This window comes from Corvus kubaryi, unplaced genomic scaffold (assembly GCF_017639235.1).
Source record: "Corvus kubaryi isolate FWS band 111438036 unplaced genomic scaffold, C.kubaryi_AGA036_p1.0 74, whole genome shotgun sequence".
Lineage (NCBI taxonomy): Eukaryota > Metazoa > Chordata > Aves > Passeriformes > Corvidae > Corvus > Corvus kubaryi.
In genome coordinates this window covers 1,775,858-1,795,567 of record NW_024582061.1, presented here as the reverse complement: position 1 = coordinate 1,795,567, position 19,710 = coordinate 1,775,858, and the positions used below count along the sequence as shown (strand labels likewise).

At 44.4% G+C, this 19,710-nt stretch overlaps 1 protein-coding gene across 4 annotated transcripts in view; it reads right to left on the bottom strand.

The window, feature by feature from the left end:
* Positions 1-19,710, bottom strand: part of PPARA (peroxisome proliferator activated receptor alpha) — a 40,973-nt gene that overhangs the window by 7,365 nt on the left and 13,898 nt on the right. For 2 of the 4 annotated variants that reach the window (XM_042050381.1, XM_042050383.1), the window contains 5 exons: positions 9,493-9,737; positions 7,478-7,638; positions 5,986-6,124; positions 3,361-3,563; positions 57-504 (listed from right to left, as the gene is read on the bottom strand). In XM_042050381.1, coding sequence (XP_041906315.1) covers positions 57-504; positions 3,361-3,563; positions 5,986-6,124; positions 7,478-7,638; positions 9,493-9,700 — 1,159 coding nt within the window. In that variant the 5' untranslated portion in view covers positions 9,701-9,737. Of the gene's footprint in view, positions 1-56; positions 505-3,360; positions 3,564-5,985; positions 6,125-7,477; positions 7,639-9,492; positions 9,738-11,826; positions 11,975-12,122; positions 12,249-19,710 lie in introns of those variants that run through there. The other 2 variants (XM_042050384.1, XM_042050382.1) reach the window with 2 other exon arrangements.

Below are 19,710 nucleotides of genomic sequence, written 5' to 3'. Positions count from 1 at the left end.
CATGAGAGGGAAATATTAAAATTTACTACTTTAGAGCACAAATATGTAATGCTTACCTCCACAGCAAATAATGGCAGCAACAAAAAGGGATATATCACTATCATCCAAATCCAGTGCATTGAATTTCATTGCAAAATCAAATTTTGGCTCCATTATATCACAGAATGGCTTTCTCAGGCTTTTCAGGAACTCCCGGGTGATAAATCCATTCCCATAGGCCACCAGCATCCCATCCTTGTTCATCACAGAGGCCAACATGGCAAATATGGCTTCATACACCCCGTACTTCAATAGTGTCACCTGATCGTTCAAATCAAGGTTGGAGAAGCCAGGGATGGATTTGGCAAATTCCGTGAGTTCTGTGACAGTCTCCACAGACGTACACTGGCAGCAGTGGAAGATTCGAACTTCTGCTTCCTTGTTCTGAATCCCATTGGCTACCAGTTTTGCCACCAGGGTCTTCTCTGCCATACATAAGGTATCCATATCATGTATAACAAATGGCTACAGAGAAAAAAACCCACCAGTTCAATCACAAAATAATGGTTATTTATAATTTTCTTCCTAAAGAATAAGAATTCTGACAAACTTTAACTTCCATGCTAATCAGTCCTCAACGATCAGTAAACCCCGAGTTCTTTTATATTTCTCATCAAGACAAACACTGTATGATGGAACTACAAACTGCAATACCTAACAAGTCTGCTCTGCAAACAGCAATGCAAATAGTCAAACATAAAGATGTATAGCATATCTTTAGTTTCGTTTTATCTAACAGTTACAGTGAAGCTCCAGCACTCCTGTGCTTGGTGTGCACGTATCCATCTCAGAGCTGGTCCCAGAGGGTTCACAAAAGACTTGTATTACCTTCTCCACAAGTCCAGGTTTTTCTGCCTACACTCCTATCCATTCCTAAACTAACTACACTTGATGCACATCATGATTCTTTCCTGAAGTACCCTAGGGGGAATACAGACAGTCATTTCAATACAGGGCAGCATATCTGCATAAGAATGTGAACCCTGCACCACTCTTGTGTTTTATTATCAGATTTTCATAGACAATGTCCCAATTGTCCCAACTTTCTAGCTACAGTTGGTGCTGAGCCATCTGTACAGAGAATCCCACTAGAATGCCAAACACAAAATTTGGTCTTTTCCATAATCCCCTTTGTTTTGAAAGGTACATGCTTTACAAACAGATGAGCCACTCTCTTAAAACATTATATCAAAAGCAGCATTCAGACTTTCTTACAAACAATCAGAACTCAAAAATATTTTGATACATATCTGCAGAGCAACAACCAAAACAAAGTACAATCCACTGAAGAAAAACAACAAACCCCAGTGCTTCCCAGCCTAGCAAAGTCACAACAACTGACCTTGAACAGAAATTTAGTTCCATACGCACCAAGCACGTTCCCTGTGCTCTTTTGCTCATCTCAGACTAAATACCATGGGGAACACATAGTGTTCTGTCAGGAACTCATAGGATTCACTTGTTTCTTCCAGAAAACTGTCCAACAGGTTAGTTTCCTATGGCTGTCCATTTTTAAATGTTTATGGCTACTGCACATTCCATCTCACTCCAGCACAGTTACACAGAGTAGAACTTTCCATGGGAAGGTGGATATGAATGGAAAGTGGCAAAGCAAGAAACACAACACATCTCTAAACCTTTATAGATGTACACTATCTTATACGCTTTTTTTTTTTAATTTAACATCATTTCAGTATGCAGAAAAGAGATATGGCTATGAACTTGGGAGCAAAATTAAAAAATGACACCTTCTCATTGTGAAAAATGCTCATTCATTCTGAAATTAATTGTAGTGGTACCAAAAACTAGGATTCACTGAAATCAGCTGTTAATGCACAGTTCAGAAAAGGTGGGTTGCAAAAAACCCCTTCTTTTAGAATTTGTTTTTCTGCTGAAAAGTCAAAAGAAAATGAAAATGTTTGTTTTCTTAAGAGATGATGAAATAGCCTAAAACCACTTTGCTCTTCCCTGCATATGGAAAAAATTGGAAGCAGCCTGTTTGTAACATCCTAGGGCTGATTCTTCATTAATTTTTATGTGCACGGACATTTTTATGTGCACGCGGAGACGGGCGTGCTGGTCACTGTCCTGTGGCTGTGGCCACACACATTCAAATACAAGAACTGGGATGCAGTGCTCTAGGATCCATCCCTGCATGTGTGACACATGTTGTGGCTTATGGTTCTGACACAGGGTAACAAGCACAAAAAAGGATTTTCTGCAGAAGCCCAATCAGTGAGGAGCTAAAGGCGGTATTTACTGTAGGCTCATGTCAGCCTGTGCCCCTAAAACGTTTAAGCCTGTGCCTAATTTTACACACCTCTTCAATGCAATGAAGAAGACTGGGATAATTCATGTGTCTCTCTTCTAATGCAGAAAGCTGTAGGCTTGGCTAGACTAAACTAGTTTAATAAATAATTATATGCCAAATTCCATAATGTAGAAGACAGCTTGCTTACAATTTTGGTAACACTCATCCCCACACTTACATGGCTTTCATTATGGCGTATGTAGAATTTCTTCCCTGCAAATTTTTACTGAAATTAAAGTTGCTGATAAAATAAGATACTTATCTTTTACATAAAAGTAACAAAAATCACAGCAGAGCTTATATAAATATGCATAAAGTGAAACAAGTGAGTCCTTACACCGATTATACTCTCCCATGTGCTACCAAACAAAAAGCAGTTGATCAAATTAAGTAGACCTTGGCTAAATTACCCTGAAAGAAAAATAACTTCTACAGCATATGTGTCTTCACAACCTTGCTTGCTTCTGCCTTTCAAAGGAACCATACAGAAAAGACCAGGAAGGCTGGGTGAGGAAATGGCCAGCACTGTAAACAAAAAATTACTAACTCAAGTTTTCTTTCCCCTCCTGCTATAAATATTATTCTGATTGAAATAAAAGCCATGCAGAGCGCCTGTACACCCTACAAGATAAGATAATAGCACTTATCCTGGCATTTGTGACAGAAAAACTTTTTTTTTTTCACTGTCATAATAGGAAATTAATTTTGAACCATTCTCCCCATATCAAGAGGTATTCACATTCAGATATCACTTCATTTTTGATTAAGAACAATAATTTAAGGCTATGAGTTTCCACTTACAAGGTGATCACCTGATTTTCCTAAAGCTTCTTGCTTCTGATAGTGGTTAAAAGCAACCGTATTTACTACAGATATTCTCTTTGAATATTTCACGTCTGTATTACCACAATATTTATTTTTTAAAAGATTTGCTAAAGAGTCTACCAAATTATTACAATCACCTTATGTACCTGTCAGCTTTATTTTCAAGTAACAGAAGAAGTACTTACTGGATTGTTGTTGGTTTTCCCGGCAAGGATGATTCTGGCTTTAACCTTGTTCATATTGAAGTTTTTCAGGTAGGCATCATGAATTCTTTTGGCAAGTGATTTAAGATCTGCCATTTCTGAATCTTCTACATAATTTTCACCTGTTAGAATTTCTGCTTTGAGCTTGGCCTTCTCAGACCTTGGCATTCGTCCAAAACGTATTGCTGATGGGAAGACATAATTGAAAACAAACACAAATTATACCAGAACTTAAGCCTTTTACCGTTGCTGATAAGAGCAGTAGATTTTTCTGTCTAGAAAACCTGAGGTAGAGGTGAAGAAATCTCCTCCTTCCCAACACAGTCAGTGACTATTATGCTAAACTGAAGGAAATCAGGTGTTTCAGAACACAAACTGCTATCTGCAGTGAACTACAACACATTCCTTTTTCCTTCTACATTACCTAAATAGTTCTATTTTGTTTTCTCCTTATTGAGTTCTACAGCTCCCAGTGTGAAACTCGAAGTCCACCTTGAGAACTCTTAAAACACTGAGTAAACTCATGACAGGGGCTCGGCAGAAAGCACACACAGGAGCTGGAGAGCTGCAGTGGAGTCCCACTGCTGGCTCAGAACCTGCGGGGGCATTCTTTATTCAACACACCTGTACTGCCAGTGGGAACCCCAGCCCAAAGTCCTGCATTTACAGCTCGAAGGCTATAGGCAACAAAACCTCTACACCCAGCACTCCATACTGCTTTCTCAATAGACTAACCCTTCAAGACTGGAGATGAGAACAGTTTGAATATCCAACCTAATCATTAGGATATTCTTCTGAGAGGCAGAAGATTCAAGTCTGAAACACCTCTGGGTATGGAGGTCTCCTGGTTTTTGGGCAAGTGGTCTTGCCATTCATGGGCACATCCACATCCTTCTTAAGTTTCAGTTTCAAGCGAAGCCAGCCCCATTTTATCCTCGGGAGGCGTGCAAGGGTTTGAGATGGCTCATACAGTGAGTTACTTGTACCACATTTCAGCATCCAACCGGTGAGGACAGGACCTCACTGCCTACACTGAGCAATTCAGGGAATGAACAGCATCAGCCCTTCACCATGCCCAAGGGATCTTCTCATGACATAAGGAGGTGACTCTAAGCATGATCTGAAATACAGCTGTGGACTTCAATGGAAGTCCAACAAGGAAAGCCTGTTTGGAATCTGCGTTAGGTGCTTCCTTCCCCTTTAGGGTGGGTGGTCACACCAACCTGTTGAAAAAGTGGAAGAATACCTGCTCTAAACTGAAACTTAGTTTTAAGATCATGGGTGTAAATTTAGTTGTAGCTCTTTTCCTGAGAAATATTGCCAGCAAGTTAGCAGTCATCCCTTTTCCCTGCTGCCTCCCACATGTTTGCTGCAATAAAACTGTGGCTACTCCCTTCAACTGGAGTACAGATGGCCACAGAGTTTTTAGTAGGCTGAAACAGCTTCACATGGATGTCAGTTCCTGCCAACCAGCACGGCTCCCGGCTCAGCTCCCAACCTGAGATGTCACTTTGTTGTCCACCACACTTTTTGAGGATGGCTATCCCCAGTCTTGCAGAGATTACCAACCCTCTCCCAATGGACCTCAATCTCAGTCAAGGCTCACCACAAGGGAGCCAGGCTTCTGCAGAACCAGAAAGTCAACTCTCACAATGCCTCCTGATGGGACTCTAGACTACAATGTCACAAGTGGCTTCCCCAATCATATTCCCACCTCACCTATCCTGACTGAATAGTTTCCTTAGGAAGTTTGTCTCCTAACCCACAGCTTTTCACCTAGCCCAGCATTTTTACCTACTTTCACATTGCACCGGCCCCCAAGTTCAGCCTGGACAATATCAGAGCCAAGCAGGGAAAGCAAACGACTGTCATCTGGCCAAGTGAGATGTGCTTTCTCATGGCTTGGCCTCTCCCTCTTCACCCATGTTGCTCAGCAAGCCATGTCCTGCACAGAGAACTGCCTCGTGGGTTGAAATTGGTCTGTAAGCGACAAGCTTGCCACCCTTATCTTAAATCAATAGCACAAACAACAACATAACTTTTAAACTGGATCTCTAAATGCTCTGAATTTTTACCATTCTGTTTAACAAACAACCTACCAGATTCCTGTTGCACAGTCAGCACAGACCTTTGCCCTCCCTCCCCACTTTCTGAACCCTCTGCCCAAGAGCTGTTGCACTGTAACCTGGAAAATAATGAAGGCTGCTTTCCTACAGATTTCTATCCTGCGTCACTCCCCCTCACAATGAAGCGGTTGTTCTCCTCCTACTCCTCTACAAAACCCTTGATCAGAATTCCTCCAGTATTGAAATCTGTTTCAATGGGAGTAATGGTGCCAAAGTTCTGGGGTGAATAAAGCAAATAAATGAACATTAATATGGACAAACTGACACATAGCACAACTGTGTAAAGCTCCTAACAGCGCATCTGGCAGCTCTGTATCAACCACATGAACCCATCAGGGAAACTGGTGTCCCCTGCAGCGATCTATTTCTGTAAAAAACCTGAGGTTCAATTCATGTGTATGAGTAAAAACACTATCCAAGTGCCTGCCTCCAGCACCAGACTCTGGGTAGGAACAAACAAATTAAGGGCACTCTTACCTACCATTATGTGACATTCCAACTGAAAGGCACTTTTGGAAACGACAGTATTGGCACTTATTACGATTTTTTTTCTGAATTTTGCAGTTGCGATCACATTTATCATAGATGAGTTTTAAACGAATTGTTCTTCTAAAAAAGCCCTACAAAAAGTTGGAAAAAAACAATATGTAATGTTAATGAATGTTGACTACTAAGCTTCAATCATACAAGTAATTTTTTTTTCTTTTTCTGTTTATTGATGTCACTAGCAGAACAATACACAAAGTATAACCTGTCCAGAAGTACAAATCCATGCACTGATGTGTCCGAGGGCATGCATAGAATGGAGAACACAAAAGGAGGAAATAGCTCTCAACCCTCTTTCTTGGAAGAGAGCCAAGAACCTAAAGAACCTGAGCAGACTTGTGCTTAAGGATGAAGCAAAGCAATCATATATTGCTTTTGTACGCATTCCCTCAGCACCCCTGTTAGAAGTACCCCTCATCTTTCATCCAGTGTAAATCACACATGCAGAATTAACCCATCCTTCCTTCACCCAGCAGATGTGAGGGGTATGAGAACACAGCAGGGTCTGCAGAAGAGCCAAGGACACAACACTGAGCATTGCAGAACAGCCTCTACCTCAACTGCTCTTTCCACGATGTCTCCAGTCTGCAATGCAAGGTTGGTCACACACTGCCCAACCACAGGGTCAGCAAACCCAGAGCCATTGCAACATTTTGTGTCGCATCACAGAGCAACATGTCATTTAGGCTGTGGGACACACCTGGCTAGGAACTGGTTCCCCATCTCTAATAGGTATTCTGCATTGTTCCATAGGATTTACATTCAAATGATCATACTGACATGGTGCATGGAAGACAAATGTACTCAAAGACCATTATTTCTCTCCTGTTACCTTCTAATACAGAAAAAAGATGGAAATCTAAAACATTCGAGGGAAAAGAAAAGAATCTTATACTTCATGGATCATATCATCCCAAAAATTATGCATTACTGATAAAAGTAATTTGCTCCAGAGACAAACCCTGGCCCAAAACTACCAGAGGTACAATACTAAGGGATTCAGGCAGCACGGGGTGGAGGTGAGAAATTCGGGATTTGTTACTGTTGTAACAGCAATGTGGCATACTCCTCCCAGCCAAACTCCCAACACAAATAAAACACTAGTGGAGCAAGAAGGCTTTGATTTTTTTTTTTTTTAGTCACAGTTTAGTGTGTTGCTTTAGTATTTCACTAACAACATCCAGAAAAGCAGCATTAAAATTATCATTGTGAATTGCTCCTGCTTGATGAAGGTCTGGTATTGAGTTATGGTATGTAAGGACGACTTATTTCAGAAAAAAGACCACAGATAGGTTTATTATTTGAATAATTGTAATGGCTAGAACTATAGTAATTAAACATTTATGTACCAAATGTTTATCTTCAGATATTACACCATAAATAAAGCAACATGATTTAGGTTCTTAAGAAGAAAATTATGACTGTACCTTACAACCTTCACAAGCATGTACTCCATAATGGTAGCCTGAGGCTTTATCCCCACAAATTCTACATTCAATGTTTAATGTTCCACTGGGTGATTCATCTATGCTACCTGGAGCTGTGGCAAAATTAATGGATGAAGGACTGGATGCTGGTGAAAGGGTGTCTGAAAAAAAAGAAACACTTCATAAATACTAAATTATCAAGATTGATACAATTTCTATACTAAAACCACACAAAAAATTTTATTCTAAAAAATAATCTTGAGTTAATAGTCCTTAAGTGAACTAACAATTAGACCATAAGTCTTTGAAAAATAATTCATATTTCCAGTGCAAACACACACAAAATACAGGGTGTACCTTGCTAATTTTGATGAGACATAGGATGTGAAGAAGGAAAAGGCCTTACTGAAGTGACTCTGGCAACAAGAACTAGATGTGTGACAATAGACCCAATAAAAACACACCACACCAATGTTCTTTGCAGAAAGGTCGTGAACAGCTCATCTTGGCTCTCCATCTCTTGTGCTGCAGGGATGAGCAGGGGATCTCTTGTTGCAGTACCACAAGAAACACATTCCTACCTCACACAGATTCACTTCAGATACACATAAGGACCCCTGACCTTTGAAAAGCTACTCATAATTTTAAATGACAATCTAAACTGAGGCCTGAAAAGCAGATGGACGAGTCCTGCACATCAGTAGAAGGGCTGAACAGGTGTTAAAAGGAAGGTAACACAAATGCCTGCTTCCAAAATAGTCTAGCTCAGATATTTTGTGGGTTTTTTATAATGGGCAAAGCATTTCTGAATTGTACAATGAAATAAACTCGCCAGATGTGCCACCAGCTGATGAACACATTACAAAACTAACACATTCCAACCTTAATTATTTCAATTAATATTTCTACCTCGTTTGAGGAAAACATTTTCTGAGGCCAGAATTTCTTTTATCTTCCATCTTGCAACTTGCACCACAAGACTTCAGCAAATTAATGGGTGTGTTATTTTAACAGACAGATTAAGAAACACTCATGAATGTAGGTCAGCAAGTATTATGTCGGAAAAAACCTTGGCACAGAACTCAGAGTCTGCATTGCCAGCGCTGCCAAGCCCACAGGCATCAGAATCATCAAGAACAGCCTAAACCCCAGGATTTTATGAAAGTGTGATTTCATTTTACTTGCCTTATGGAATTTGAGCCTTTTAAGTTTACACTTTGCATGTTCTCTAACCACAAAACCAGTATGTTTTGCAATGAGCACTGAATACTCCATGAGAAGGTGACAGTAGAAGCTGATCTAAATTACTGTAGGCCTTGTACACACCTGCACTCAAATAATTGTAAAACCTCCTGCCTCTGAAGGACCACGTTATAAACAAATATGCACATAAAGCACGTCATAACCTCTCCAGTACAAGGCAGCTCTTTGATGAGACGGTCTGCAACCAAAAGGGAACAAGTCATAGCTCTAGAAACATTCCTATGGTCAATAGTGCCAGGAGGCAGCTCTCCCCATTTCCTTCAAAACCCACACTGTTCATTTCAACTGCCTCCAGTTCTATTATTCCAAGGTGAAATAGGGATCACAGGCTGGGAATTGATTTAAAGTAAGAACCCCCAAAACAAAACATATGCAAACCAACAAAAAGTTAATAGGTTAATAGTAAACTACTTCAAACGGCTCTACTGCTAAAAGACTTGCAAACACCCAGATTCAATATGAAAACATTACTGAGATCACCAGTGTCCCACACCACTGCAATGATTCCCATTCTGATCTCCCAAACAAAGCCTCTGACTAAAGCCTATGTAACTTTATGTTACAGTCATTCTTCAGTGACATTTATTTAATGTATTAAATTTAGCCTTAAGTAGTTTAAAACCATGCCATAATCAGCTTATATATTTCTAGTGTGACTTCATCATAAACAATAAATATTGCATTAAAGAAGTTTTTCATTTCTACCATTCTATTTATAAAAGAAAGTTTTATGTTAAACCAAGCTCTCTTACCTGTTATAACTGAGCCATCAGATCCTGGGCCATTTCCCAGTGATTGGAATTCTGTTAAACTTAAAGCTCCAGAACTATCATCACCTAGAGACTGGGACAGGTCTTGAATGTTCTCCATATCCTGTAGGAACTCTCCAGATAAAGGGCTGTCTATATCCTCCTCCTCCAAGGGAGTAAGGGGATAGAGCTGGTTTTCAGTATCCACCATTTTGATCAAGTAGAGCAGTCACTTAAACTTCTTTTTACTGGAATAAAGAATAATTCTTTTAAAAATCAGATATTTAAAAAAAATACTTGAACCAGTTGCAGCACACTGAATACAGGATTTCTAATCCAAAGGTAAAATATTATACAACATTCTATTGCTCTGGAAGCTTTATGCAACATGAATCATCAAAAGCACAGGGTGAGGAAAACTCCCAAAAAGACTTCAAGATGAGTGAAAGTTATGACAAGATCAATCTGTAGATTGTTGTTTTCTCTCCATTGCTTAGATAAGTGTTTCTACAGAAGGCATTATCCACTTCCCAGCTAAACTTATAACAAACATCAATATACTACTCAGTCGAGTAGGAAAAATAAATGAGATGCTGTCACTATTACTAACTTGCCATCTCATTCTACAAAAGCCATTGGCACAGATCTATTTGCCCAATTTCTTTGGAACAGGATAGTTTTAACTAAAAAAGGAAAAGAAGTTCTACATCACATAGTCTCCTACATATTCTTGCTTGCTGCACTAAGCATGGGAATTGATGCGTGATTTCCAACACTGGTTTCAGACAACAGGTACGTTACTGTATCAGCTGTGCTGGTGGGTGAGAGCTAGACATGCAGCATGGATAAGCCCAGTAACGGAACTAACTGTGCTGTTTGCTCTTAGTTACCTGTCCACGTCCCTGACATAACCAGAACATACTCAAACTCAGAAATGAGAAATCCCTTTTATGTATCTGTGAAAACAAATTCCTATCCCTGCGATGTATCTATTTTGTGATGGGGGAAAAGTATAAAGAAACCTCCAGGAATCTGAAGGAGACTACCAAATTTGTCTCCCTAAGGAGCCATCAGGAAAAAGAAGAGAGGAATGGCAGAGCATATGATTGGCACCGCTCCTCCAGTTGCTCTCCATGAAGTTCTCCTGCGTTAAACCAGTTGTTCACAGCCCACAAACGTTGTATTTCCTCTGCAGACACTCAGCAGAGCTATCCTGGGGAGGCTCCAGTAGGCACTGGGCTTCTTCTACCCAGTGTTCCCTACTGAATCATATACATCTCTCCAAGTATGACTTCTTCATCCAGCACAAGTATTTGTCAAAGATTAAGTGAACACTGAAGTCTACCTTCAACCAAAATAGGCATTATCTGACAGGAAAGCAAAGGAAAGGCTTGTGAGCTGACCTCCGAACATGGCAACAGCTGCGTGGTATGGCCCAAATCGCACCACACTTTTCCACATTTACAATCCATACGTAAAATTCAGCAGCTTTTTTTAGCTAAATTTCTGCAAAAACAACCTAATAGCTAGTGAAACATAAATGGAGTGCTTCTTGTTTTAACTATTAAATTACATACCCTTTTGTACTTTCAAACACTACAAGTAAATTACAGCTGCTTAATCATTAGAGTTCTTGTCAATGATTAACTGGTACTTCAGCAAGCATGAAGACAACACAACAATTTCTGAAGACTGTCAAAATATACTAACATTCACAATACTCATAATTAATTTTTTTTATAAGCACAGAAAATCTTTAAGTAACATGGCTATTATTTATGCAGTAAACTGCCTTCTGGCTTCTCTGTGTTCTGTGCATGTTTATGCATGCATGTTTCACGTGCATATGCTTTCACTGGCAGGTTTAACATAATATGCATTGATCCTTGCTTGAATGAAAAAAGGCTTCTAAAATAAAAAGGGTAATGAGTTTGAAGATCATTTAATATGCACAGAGAGTATTTTGCTTTACAAAAAGCCCTGTACATGTTACAACAGTGGATGTAGTAGCTGCAGCATGATGATTCCACTCAAAGACCTGTGTCTTCTAAGTATTTACAAAAATTCTGTGCTACAAAAACATTTGCAGAGGATTTTCTCAGTTTCCCATACAATACTTTAGTCTCCATAACCCCTTTCCTACCCCCAAGTACCAACACACACAAACTGAAAACAGGAGAATAGAACACAGAAAAATAAGGACACAATTTCATGTAATTATGGTTTTAAGGTTAAACAGGTTTTACTCTCTCATATCCTGGTACCTCTGAAATATGTCTCTTTTCACAAGGAGTCCTTTCCTACCATCTCACTGTGAATACCCACTGAGTAACTTACCTATAAACCTGAAACCGGTCCCAAAGAAATCAGTCAGATTATTAAAGAAAAATACTTCAACATGCAGCTATCAGTTATTTGCTCCATTTTTGGAAAGGAATGGAGGGATACTAAACCTCCAGCCCTTCCACATTTAATACTTGCCACACCAGGGATAATCCCTGTAAGGAAACAGGTTTCTGAGATGCAAAGATCTCTGGGAAGCAGTAACAAAGTCTGAACTTACTGCATAAACAAATTGATCGTGTAAAGGGCTTGCTTGCAAATACCAGGGTTAAAGTTGAAACAATCATTACCTCGAGGTCATTTTGAGAATGCTGGGGCTGAAAACAGCACATGTAAAACTCGTGATTGAAGTTTTAGAATACTTCAGTGGATAGGAAGAGCCTTGAGTATGTAAGCTGCAGAATAGTTCCAACATCCTGATTCAACACAAAAAAAGAACGGGAAATAAGATTTGGTACCTAAAGTGTGACACTCAGACTCTGCCTGGGAAAGGATGCTTATTTTCTCCTCTATCACGTGACAATTGATTCAGTTTTCATAGTTTGTAACCTTACATACTAGCACTATTCTAAATTTTTAAAAGCATTAAGAACAAGAGAGAGAACAATTTCTATGCACGTGATGAAAAATTTTCATAAGCCACTCCTTCATCAAGACTGCCAGTTGCACACCTCCTCTCCAAAAAAAACCACTGTTGGGTTTTAGGAGTTCTGGATTTTTTTTCTGTTAAAGGAATTTCCCCCATATGTGTTGCTAGGGGGACAAATTACTGGGTACTTCAGAAAAACAAAAGAGCTAGCCATTGGGGGAGGGGTGCATCTGGCTACTCTTTCGTTTCACCTGGGTGTGTGGGCACTCAGTTCCTGGTGTTTGGATGGAGAGGGAGGCTGCTTTCTTGGGCTGCTTTTCCTTCTGCCACAGAAACCCCAGGATCCCAAGCCCACCTTCCCTGCCCCACTGGGAGCCGGGCCGTGGCCACCCTGCCCCCGCTGTTGCTTCGAGCCTTCGCTGCATTGTAGCCGTGCTCGCCCTGCCTGCCCAGACCTCCGGGGGTTCCCACCGCAGCTCTGCAGTTTAAATACATCTCGTCTGCCACCCAGGATTTGTGCTCGTCCCTGCCGTTCCAGCCTGCTGTTCCAGCCTGCTGTTCCCGAGGGTCCGGCCGGACACCGTGATCGGCTGCCCAGCGGTTTGTGAAGCCTTTGTTCCATCCTTCCCCGGGACCCCAGGCCACTGGTGCCGCGTGCTCCCCGAGCTCGCTCCGGAGCGCCCCCTGCAGCCGCGGGGAAACCATCGCACCTGCCCTGCTCACCGGGAGCCGCTAGCGCCCCTGCCGGCTGCGAGCGGAACTGCACCCGAGGGGAAAGGGCCCGACAGCCGAGAAGGCTGGCACTGGGTTTGTGATTGTTCGCTGTTACTGCCATAGTTATTGCCGCTTGTTTGACTGGTTATACACATACAGATATATAATAGTAAAGAACTGTTATTCCTATTTTCCATATCTTTGCCTAAAAGCCCCTTGATTTCAAAATTATAATAACTCGGAGGGAAGGGGGTTGCATCTGCCATTCCAAGGGAGGCTTCTGCCTTCCTTAGCAGACACCTGTCTTTCAAACCAAGACAGATCTTGGCGCCCAATGTGGGGCCTGAGGGCATTAAGAGAAAGGGATGAAAAAGGAATAACAGCTCCTGGATAACTTAATTTTGTGTTCTGAATATAGGAACCTTGTTAGGCAGCACTATGTGGTCTAGTTTACCCTGGTTTGGGTGGCAGGTGGTCATGGCTATATACTTCCCCTTTGCAGCTCCTTACTTGAATATGGGTCCTCTGACTAAGGCTACCATTGCTGTTATCCAGTTTGCACTATGGGTCAAGAAAGTGAAGAATTAATGGGCTTTTAACTTCCTCCGGAATGCGGGCATGTGGATAAAGGGCTATCACACACTAAGTGCATGTTTTTGGGGTTATGTTAAAAATGGTACCTTCTGTGAGGAAATGACACCAGGGGAAGTTCTCTCCCAACCCCTCAACCAGTTCTTTGGGCCCACCCCACCAATTTTTGAAGGGTTTAGATTTCCTCTGGGTACCAAGCAACTGGTGCTGGTAGGCCTACTCTATTTAGCACTCAGGGATAAGTTGAGATTGGTTTGGATAACTACCCAGACACCAGCCCCAGAGACTAGAGATCCCACCCCAGAGCCTGATCCTGCCCCAGAACCTGACACAGCCCCAGACACAAGAGATCACAGCCTGATACTGCCCAGCAGCCGACCTCAGAAATGGACTACCCCAACTGCGTGGGGGTACTGGTGAAGGGGATGCAAGAGATGCGCCAGGAGATACACCAAGTGCTAAGGGAATACACCTCCTCAGCTAGTGAAAAACCCTCTCCCTGCCCCAAAGAGGGTGAGTCCGATGGTGCAGCAGTGGAACCCACGGATGTTACAACCGTCCAGGTTTCAGCTGAACCACAAGGACAACCGCAGCCAGCAGCAGTCGCCCCTGTGCAAAGGAGGAAGTATAAGACCAAATCAGTACGACCAGTTAATGATGATGGGGAACCAGAGCCCTCACAACCAGCAGGAGAGTCAGAGCCGGAAACCATCACTGAGTACCTGTCGTACGACAGTCTCCGTAATATGCCAAAAGACATTGTGCGAAGGGGGCGTGAGCCTTATACCACCTGGCTGCTTCCGGTTTGGGACCTTATGGGCACAGGTGTGCAATTGGATAGTGGTGAGGCAAGGTATCTGGGATCATTGACCCAGGACCCAGGTGTGGACCAGATATTTGTGAGGGAGCCAGGGCCCCTTTCTCTCTGGGAGTGGCTCTTAATGAGTGTGAGAGAAAGGTTTGTTCACAAAGAGAGAATGCAGGAGTACCATCACAGAATGCAGTGGAAGACACTCGAGGAAGGGATCCAGCAGCTAAGAGAGGTGGCAGTATTAGAGGTACTCTTTGGGAGGGATGGACAGCATGAAAATGACCCTGATAAGGTCAGGTGCACAGGACAGATGATGCAGAACCTGGCAAAGCTAGGGCCACCGCAATACACCACCTTCATTGCAATGATTGATGCTGACAATAACCGAGAAACAGTGGGCTCTTTCGCCAACAGGCTCAGGAATTATGACAGTATGGTCAATGGCCCGCTGAAAGCTCATGTCTCTGCTGTGGTCCAGGACCTCAAAGAGAAGATGAAGGAGATGAAAAAGGAAATGAGGGAGGAGATGAGGGAGGAGATGAGGAAGATCAGTGTGGCACCAGTGCGAGTCACAGGCCCCCAAGTCAGAGCCCGTCATCCCCCAGCTAGAGAGAGAGGGTACACCCCATGAGCTGAGCTGTGGTTTTTCCTGTGTGAGCATGGAGAAGACATGAGAAGGTGGGATGGGAAACCCACCTCTGTCCTGGCAGCAAGGGTGCATGAACTCAAGGAGGGAGGCACTAACCGAGGGGGTTCCGCTAAGGTGAAAGTAGCCTCAGCCTCCCGTGACCGAGCTGCCAGGTATTACAAAAGGGAGGATGGTATGTCGGATCCCCTTGAAGGTACCTCGACCGTGTACACCCAGGGAAAGAATGATAAGCAGGGCTAGAGGGGCCCTGCCTGTAGCCAGGGAGAGGCACGGGAGAAACGGGTTTTCTGGACGGTGTGGATTCGATGGCCTGGCACATCAGAGCCACAAAAATATGATGCGTTGGTTGATACTGGGGCACAGTGTACTTTAATGCCATCGGGACATGTGGGGGCAGAACCTGTATCCATTGTTGGGGTGACTGGGGGATGACAGCAGTTGACCCTTTTGGAAGCTGAGGTGAGCCTGACTGGGAAGGAGTGGCAAAAACATCCGATTGCGACTGGCCCAGAGGCCCCGTGTATTCTGGGCATAGACTTCCTCCGGAATGGCTATTACGAAGACCCGAAAGGACTCAGGTGGGCATTTGGGATTGCTGCTGTGGAGGCAGAGGGCATTAGGCAATTGAACACCCTGCCTGGACTATCTGAGAATCCTTCTGCAGTTGGGCTCCTGAAAGTGGAAGAGCAACAAGTGCCAATTGCCACCTCGACAGTGCACCACCGGCAGTATCGGACAAATCGGGATGCTGTGATCCCCATCCACAAGATGATATGCGAGCTGGAGAGCCAAGGGGTGGTCAGCAAGACCCACTCACCCTTCAACAGCCCCATCTGGCCTGTGCGCAAGTCTGAAGGGGAATGGAGATTGACTGTGGACTATCGTGGCTTGAATGAAGTGACTCCACCATTGAGCGCGCTGCTGTGCTGGACATGTTGGAGCTCCAGTACGAGCTGGAGTCCAAAGCAGCAAAGTGGTACACCACTATTGACACTGCTAATGCATTTTTCTCCATTCCTCTGGCAGCAGAGTGCAGGCCTCAGTTTGCCTTCACATGGAGGGGCGTGCAGTACACCTGGAACCGACTGCCCCAGGGGTGGAAGCACAGTCCCACCATCTGCCATGGACTGATCCAGGCTGCACTGGAAGAGGGTGAGGCCCCAGAACATCTGCAGTACACTGATGACATCATTGTGTGGGGGAACACAGCATCGGAGGTATTTGGGAAAGGAGAAAAGATCATCCAGATTCTCCTGGAAGCTGGTTTCGCCATCAAGAAGAGCAAAGTCAAGGGACCTGCCCGAGAGATCCAGTTCCTGGGAGTAAAGTGGCAAGACAGACGATGTCAGATTCCCACTGAGGTCATCAATAAGATCACAGCAATGTCTCCACCGACCAACAAGAAGGAAACACAAGCTTTCCTAGGTGCCATAGGTTTCTGGAGAATGCACATTTCCAAGTACAGCCAGATCGTGAGCCCTCTCTACCTGGTTACCCGCAAGAAGAACAATTTCCACTGGGGCCCAGAACAGCAGCAAGCCTTCGCCCAGATCAAGCAGGAAATTGCTCATGCGGTAGCCCTTGTCCCAGTCAGGACAGGACCAGAGGTGAAGAACGTGCTCTACTCTGCAGCCGGGAACAATGCTCTGTCCTGGAGCCTCTGGCAGAAGGTGCCTGGTGAGACTCGTGGCCGACCACTGGGATTCTGGAGCCGAAGCTACAGAGGGTCCGAAGCCAACTACACTCCCACAGAGAAAGAAATCTTGGCAGCTTATAAAGGAGCCCAAGCTGCCTCAGAAGTAATCGGCACAGAGGCACAACTCCTCCTGGCACCCCGACAACCGGTGCTGGGGTGGATGTTCAAAAGAAAGGTTCCTTCGAAGCATCAAGCCACCAATGTTACTTAGAGCAAATAGATTGCCCTCATCATGCAGCACGCTCTAATTGGAAACCCAGGTCGCCCTGGGATCTTGGAAATAATTGCGAGCTGGCTGGAAGGTGAGACTTTTGGGTTATCTTCTGAAGAAGAAGAAGAGCAAGTGACACGTGCCAAGGAAGCCCCACCATATAATGAGCTACCAGAGAGTGAAGGACAATATGCCCTCTTCACTGATGGTTCCTGCTGAATTGTAGGCGCTAGCCGGAAATTAAAAGCCGCTGTATGGAGCCCCACACGACAAGTTGCACAGGCTACTGAAGGAGAAGGTAGATTGAGCCAATTTGCTGAACTTAAAGCCATCCAATTAGCTCTGGACATAGCTGAAAGAGAGAAGTGGCTAAAGCTCTACCTCTACACTGATTCATGGATGGTAGCCAATGCTCTGTGGGGTTGGCTGGAAAGGTGGAATAAGGCAAACTGGCAGCGTAGAAGAAAACCAATCTGGGCTGCTGAGGAGTGGAAAGGCATTGCCACTCGGGTAGAGAAGCTATCCGTGAAGGTCCGTCATGTAGATGCTCACGTCCCTAAGAGCCGGGCTAACGAAGAACATCGTAACAACAAACAGGTAGATCAGGCTGCTAAAATAGAGGTGTCCCAGATAGACTTGGATTGGCAACATAAAGGAGAGTTGTTCCTAGCTCGATGGGCCCATGATGCCTCAGGCCATCAGGGCAGAGATGCCACCTATAAGTAGGCATGAGATCAAGGGGTAGATCTAACCATGGACAGTATCTCCCAGGTGATCCATGACTGTGAGACATGCGCTGTGATCAAGCAGGCCAAGCGGGTGAAGCCTCTGTGGTATGGTGGGCGATGGTCCAAATACAAGTATGGGGAGGCCTGGCAGATTGATTACATCACGCTGCCTCAAACCCGCCAAGGCAAGCGCCATGTGCTCACAATGGTAAAAGCCACCACTGGGTGGCTGGAGACCTACCCTGTGCCTCACACTACTGCCCGTAACACCATCCTGGGCCTTGAAAAGCAAGTCCTTTGGAGGCATGGTACCCCTGAGAGAATTGAGTCTGACAATGGGACTCATTTCAAGAACAGCCTTATAAACACCTGGGCTAGAGAACATGGCATTGAGTGGGTGTACCACATCCCTTACCATGCACCAGCAGCTGGGAAGGTTGAGCGATGTAATGGACTGCTTAAAACCACCTTGAAGGCACTGGGTGAGGGAACTTTCAAAAACTGGGAGGTGCATTTAGCAAGAGCCACCTGGTTAGTTAACACCTGAGGCTCCACCAACCGAGCAGGCCCTGCCCAATCCGAACCCCTACAAACAACAGATGGGGATAAGGTTCCAGTGGTGCACATGAGAGGTATGCTTGGAAAAACTGTTTGGGTTAATTCTGCCTTGAGCAAAGACAGACACATCCGTGGGGTTGTCTTTGCTCAGGGACCACGTTGCACCTGGTGGGTGATGCAAAAGGATGGAAAGACCCGATGCATACCTCAAGAGGACCTTGTTTTAGGGTGAACTACCCATGGCTCTGTACTTGTATCAGTATCTGCATGTATATATGTATATAATTCAGGTGATGCATGTATTTATATGGTTAAAAAAGTTAAGTTTCATGTAACATGTTAGTATAGGAAAAATTCGGGGTAGATAATGTTGGGGTTTTAGGAGTTCTCCTGGGTTTTTTTTCTGTTAAAAGAATTTTCCCCATACGTGTTGCTAGGGGGACAAATTTAAGAAAAACAAAAGAGCTAGCCATTGGGGGAGGGGTGCATCTGGCTACTCTTTCGTTTCACCTGGGTGTGTGGGCACTCAGTTCCTGGTGTTTGGATGGAGAGGGAGGCTGCTTTCTTGGGCTGCTTTTCCTTCTGCCACAGAAACCCCGGGCTCCCAAGCCCACCTTCCCTGCCCCACTGGGAGCCAGGCTGTGGCTGCCCTGCCCCCACTGTTGCTTCAAGCCTTCGCTGCATTGTAGCCCTGCTCGCCCTGCCTGCCCAGACCTCCAGGGGGTTCCCACCACAGCTCCGCAGTTTAAATACATCTCGTCTGCCACCCAGGATTTTGTGCTCGTCCCTGCCGTTCCAAGCCTGCTGTTCCAGCCTGCTGTTCCTGAGAGTCCGGCCGGACACCGCGATCGGCTGCCCAGCGGTTTGTGAAGCTCCTTTGTTCCATCCCTTCCCGGGATCCCAGCTCACCATTGCCGCGTGCTCCCCGAGCTCGCTCCGGAGCGCCCCCTGCAGCCGCGGGGGAACCATCGCACCTGCCCTGCTCACCAGGAGCCGCCAGCGCCCCTGCCGGCTGCGAGCGGAACTGCACCCGAGGGGAAAGGGCCCGACAGCCGAGAAGGCTGGCACTGGGTTTGTGATTGTTTGCTGTTACTGCCATAGTTATTGCTGCTTGTTTGACTGGTTATACACATATAGATATAATAGTAAAGCACTGTTATTCCTATTTCCCATATCTTTGCCTAAAAGCCCCTTAATTTCAAAATTATAGTAACTCGGAGGGAACGGGGGTCACATCTGCCATTCCAAGGGAGGCTTCTGCCTTCCTTAGCAGACACCTGTCTTTCAAACCATGACACCCACCCAGAAAAAATTCATATTTCTTCCCTTTA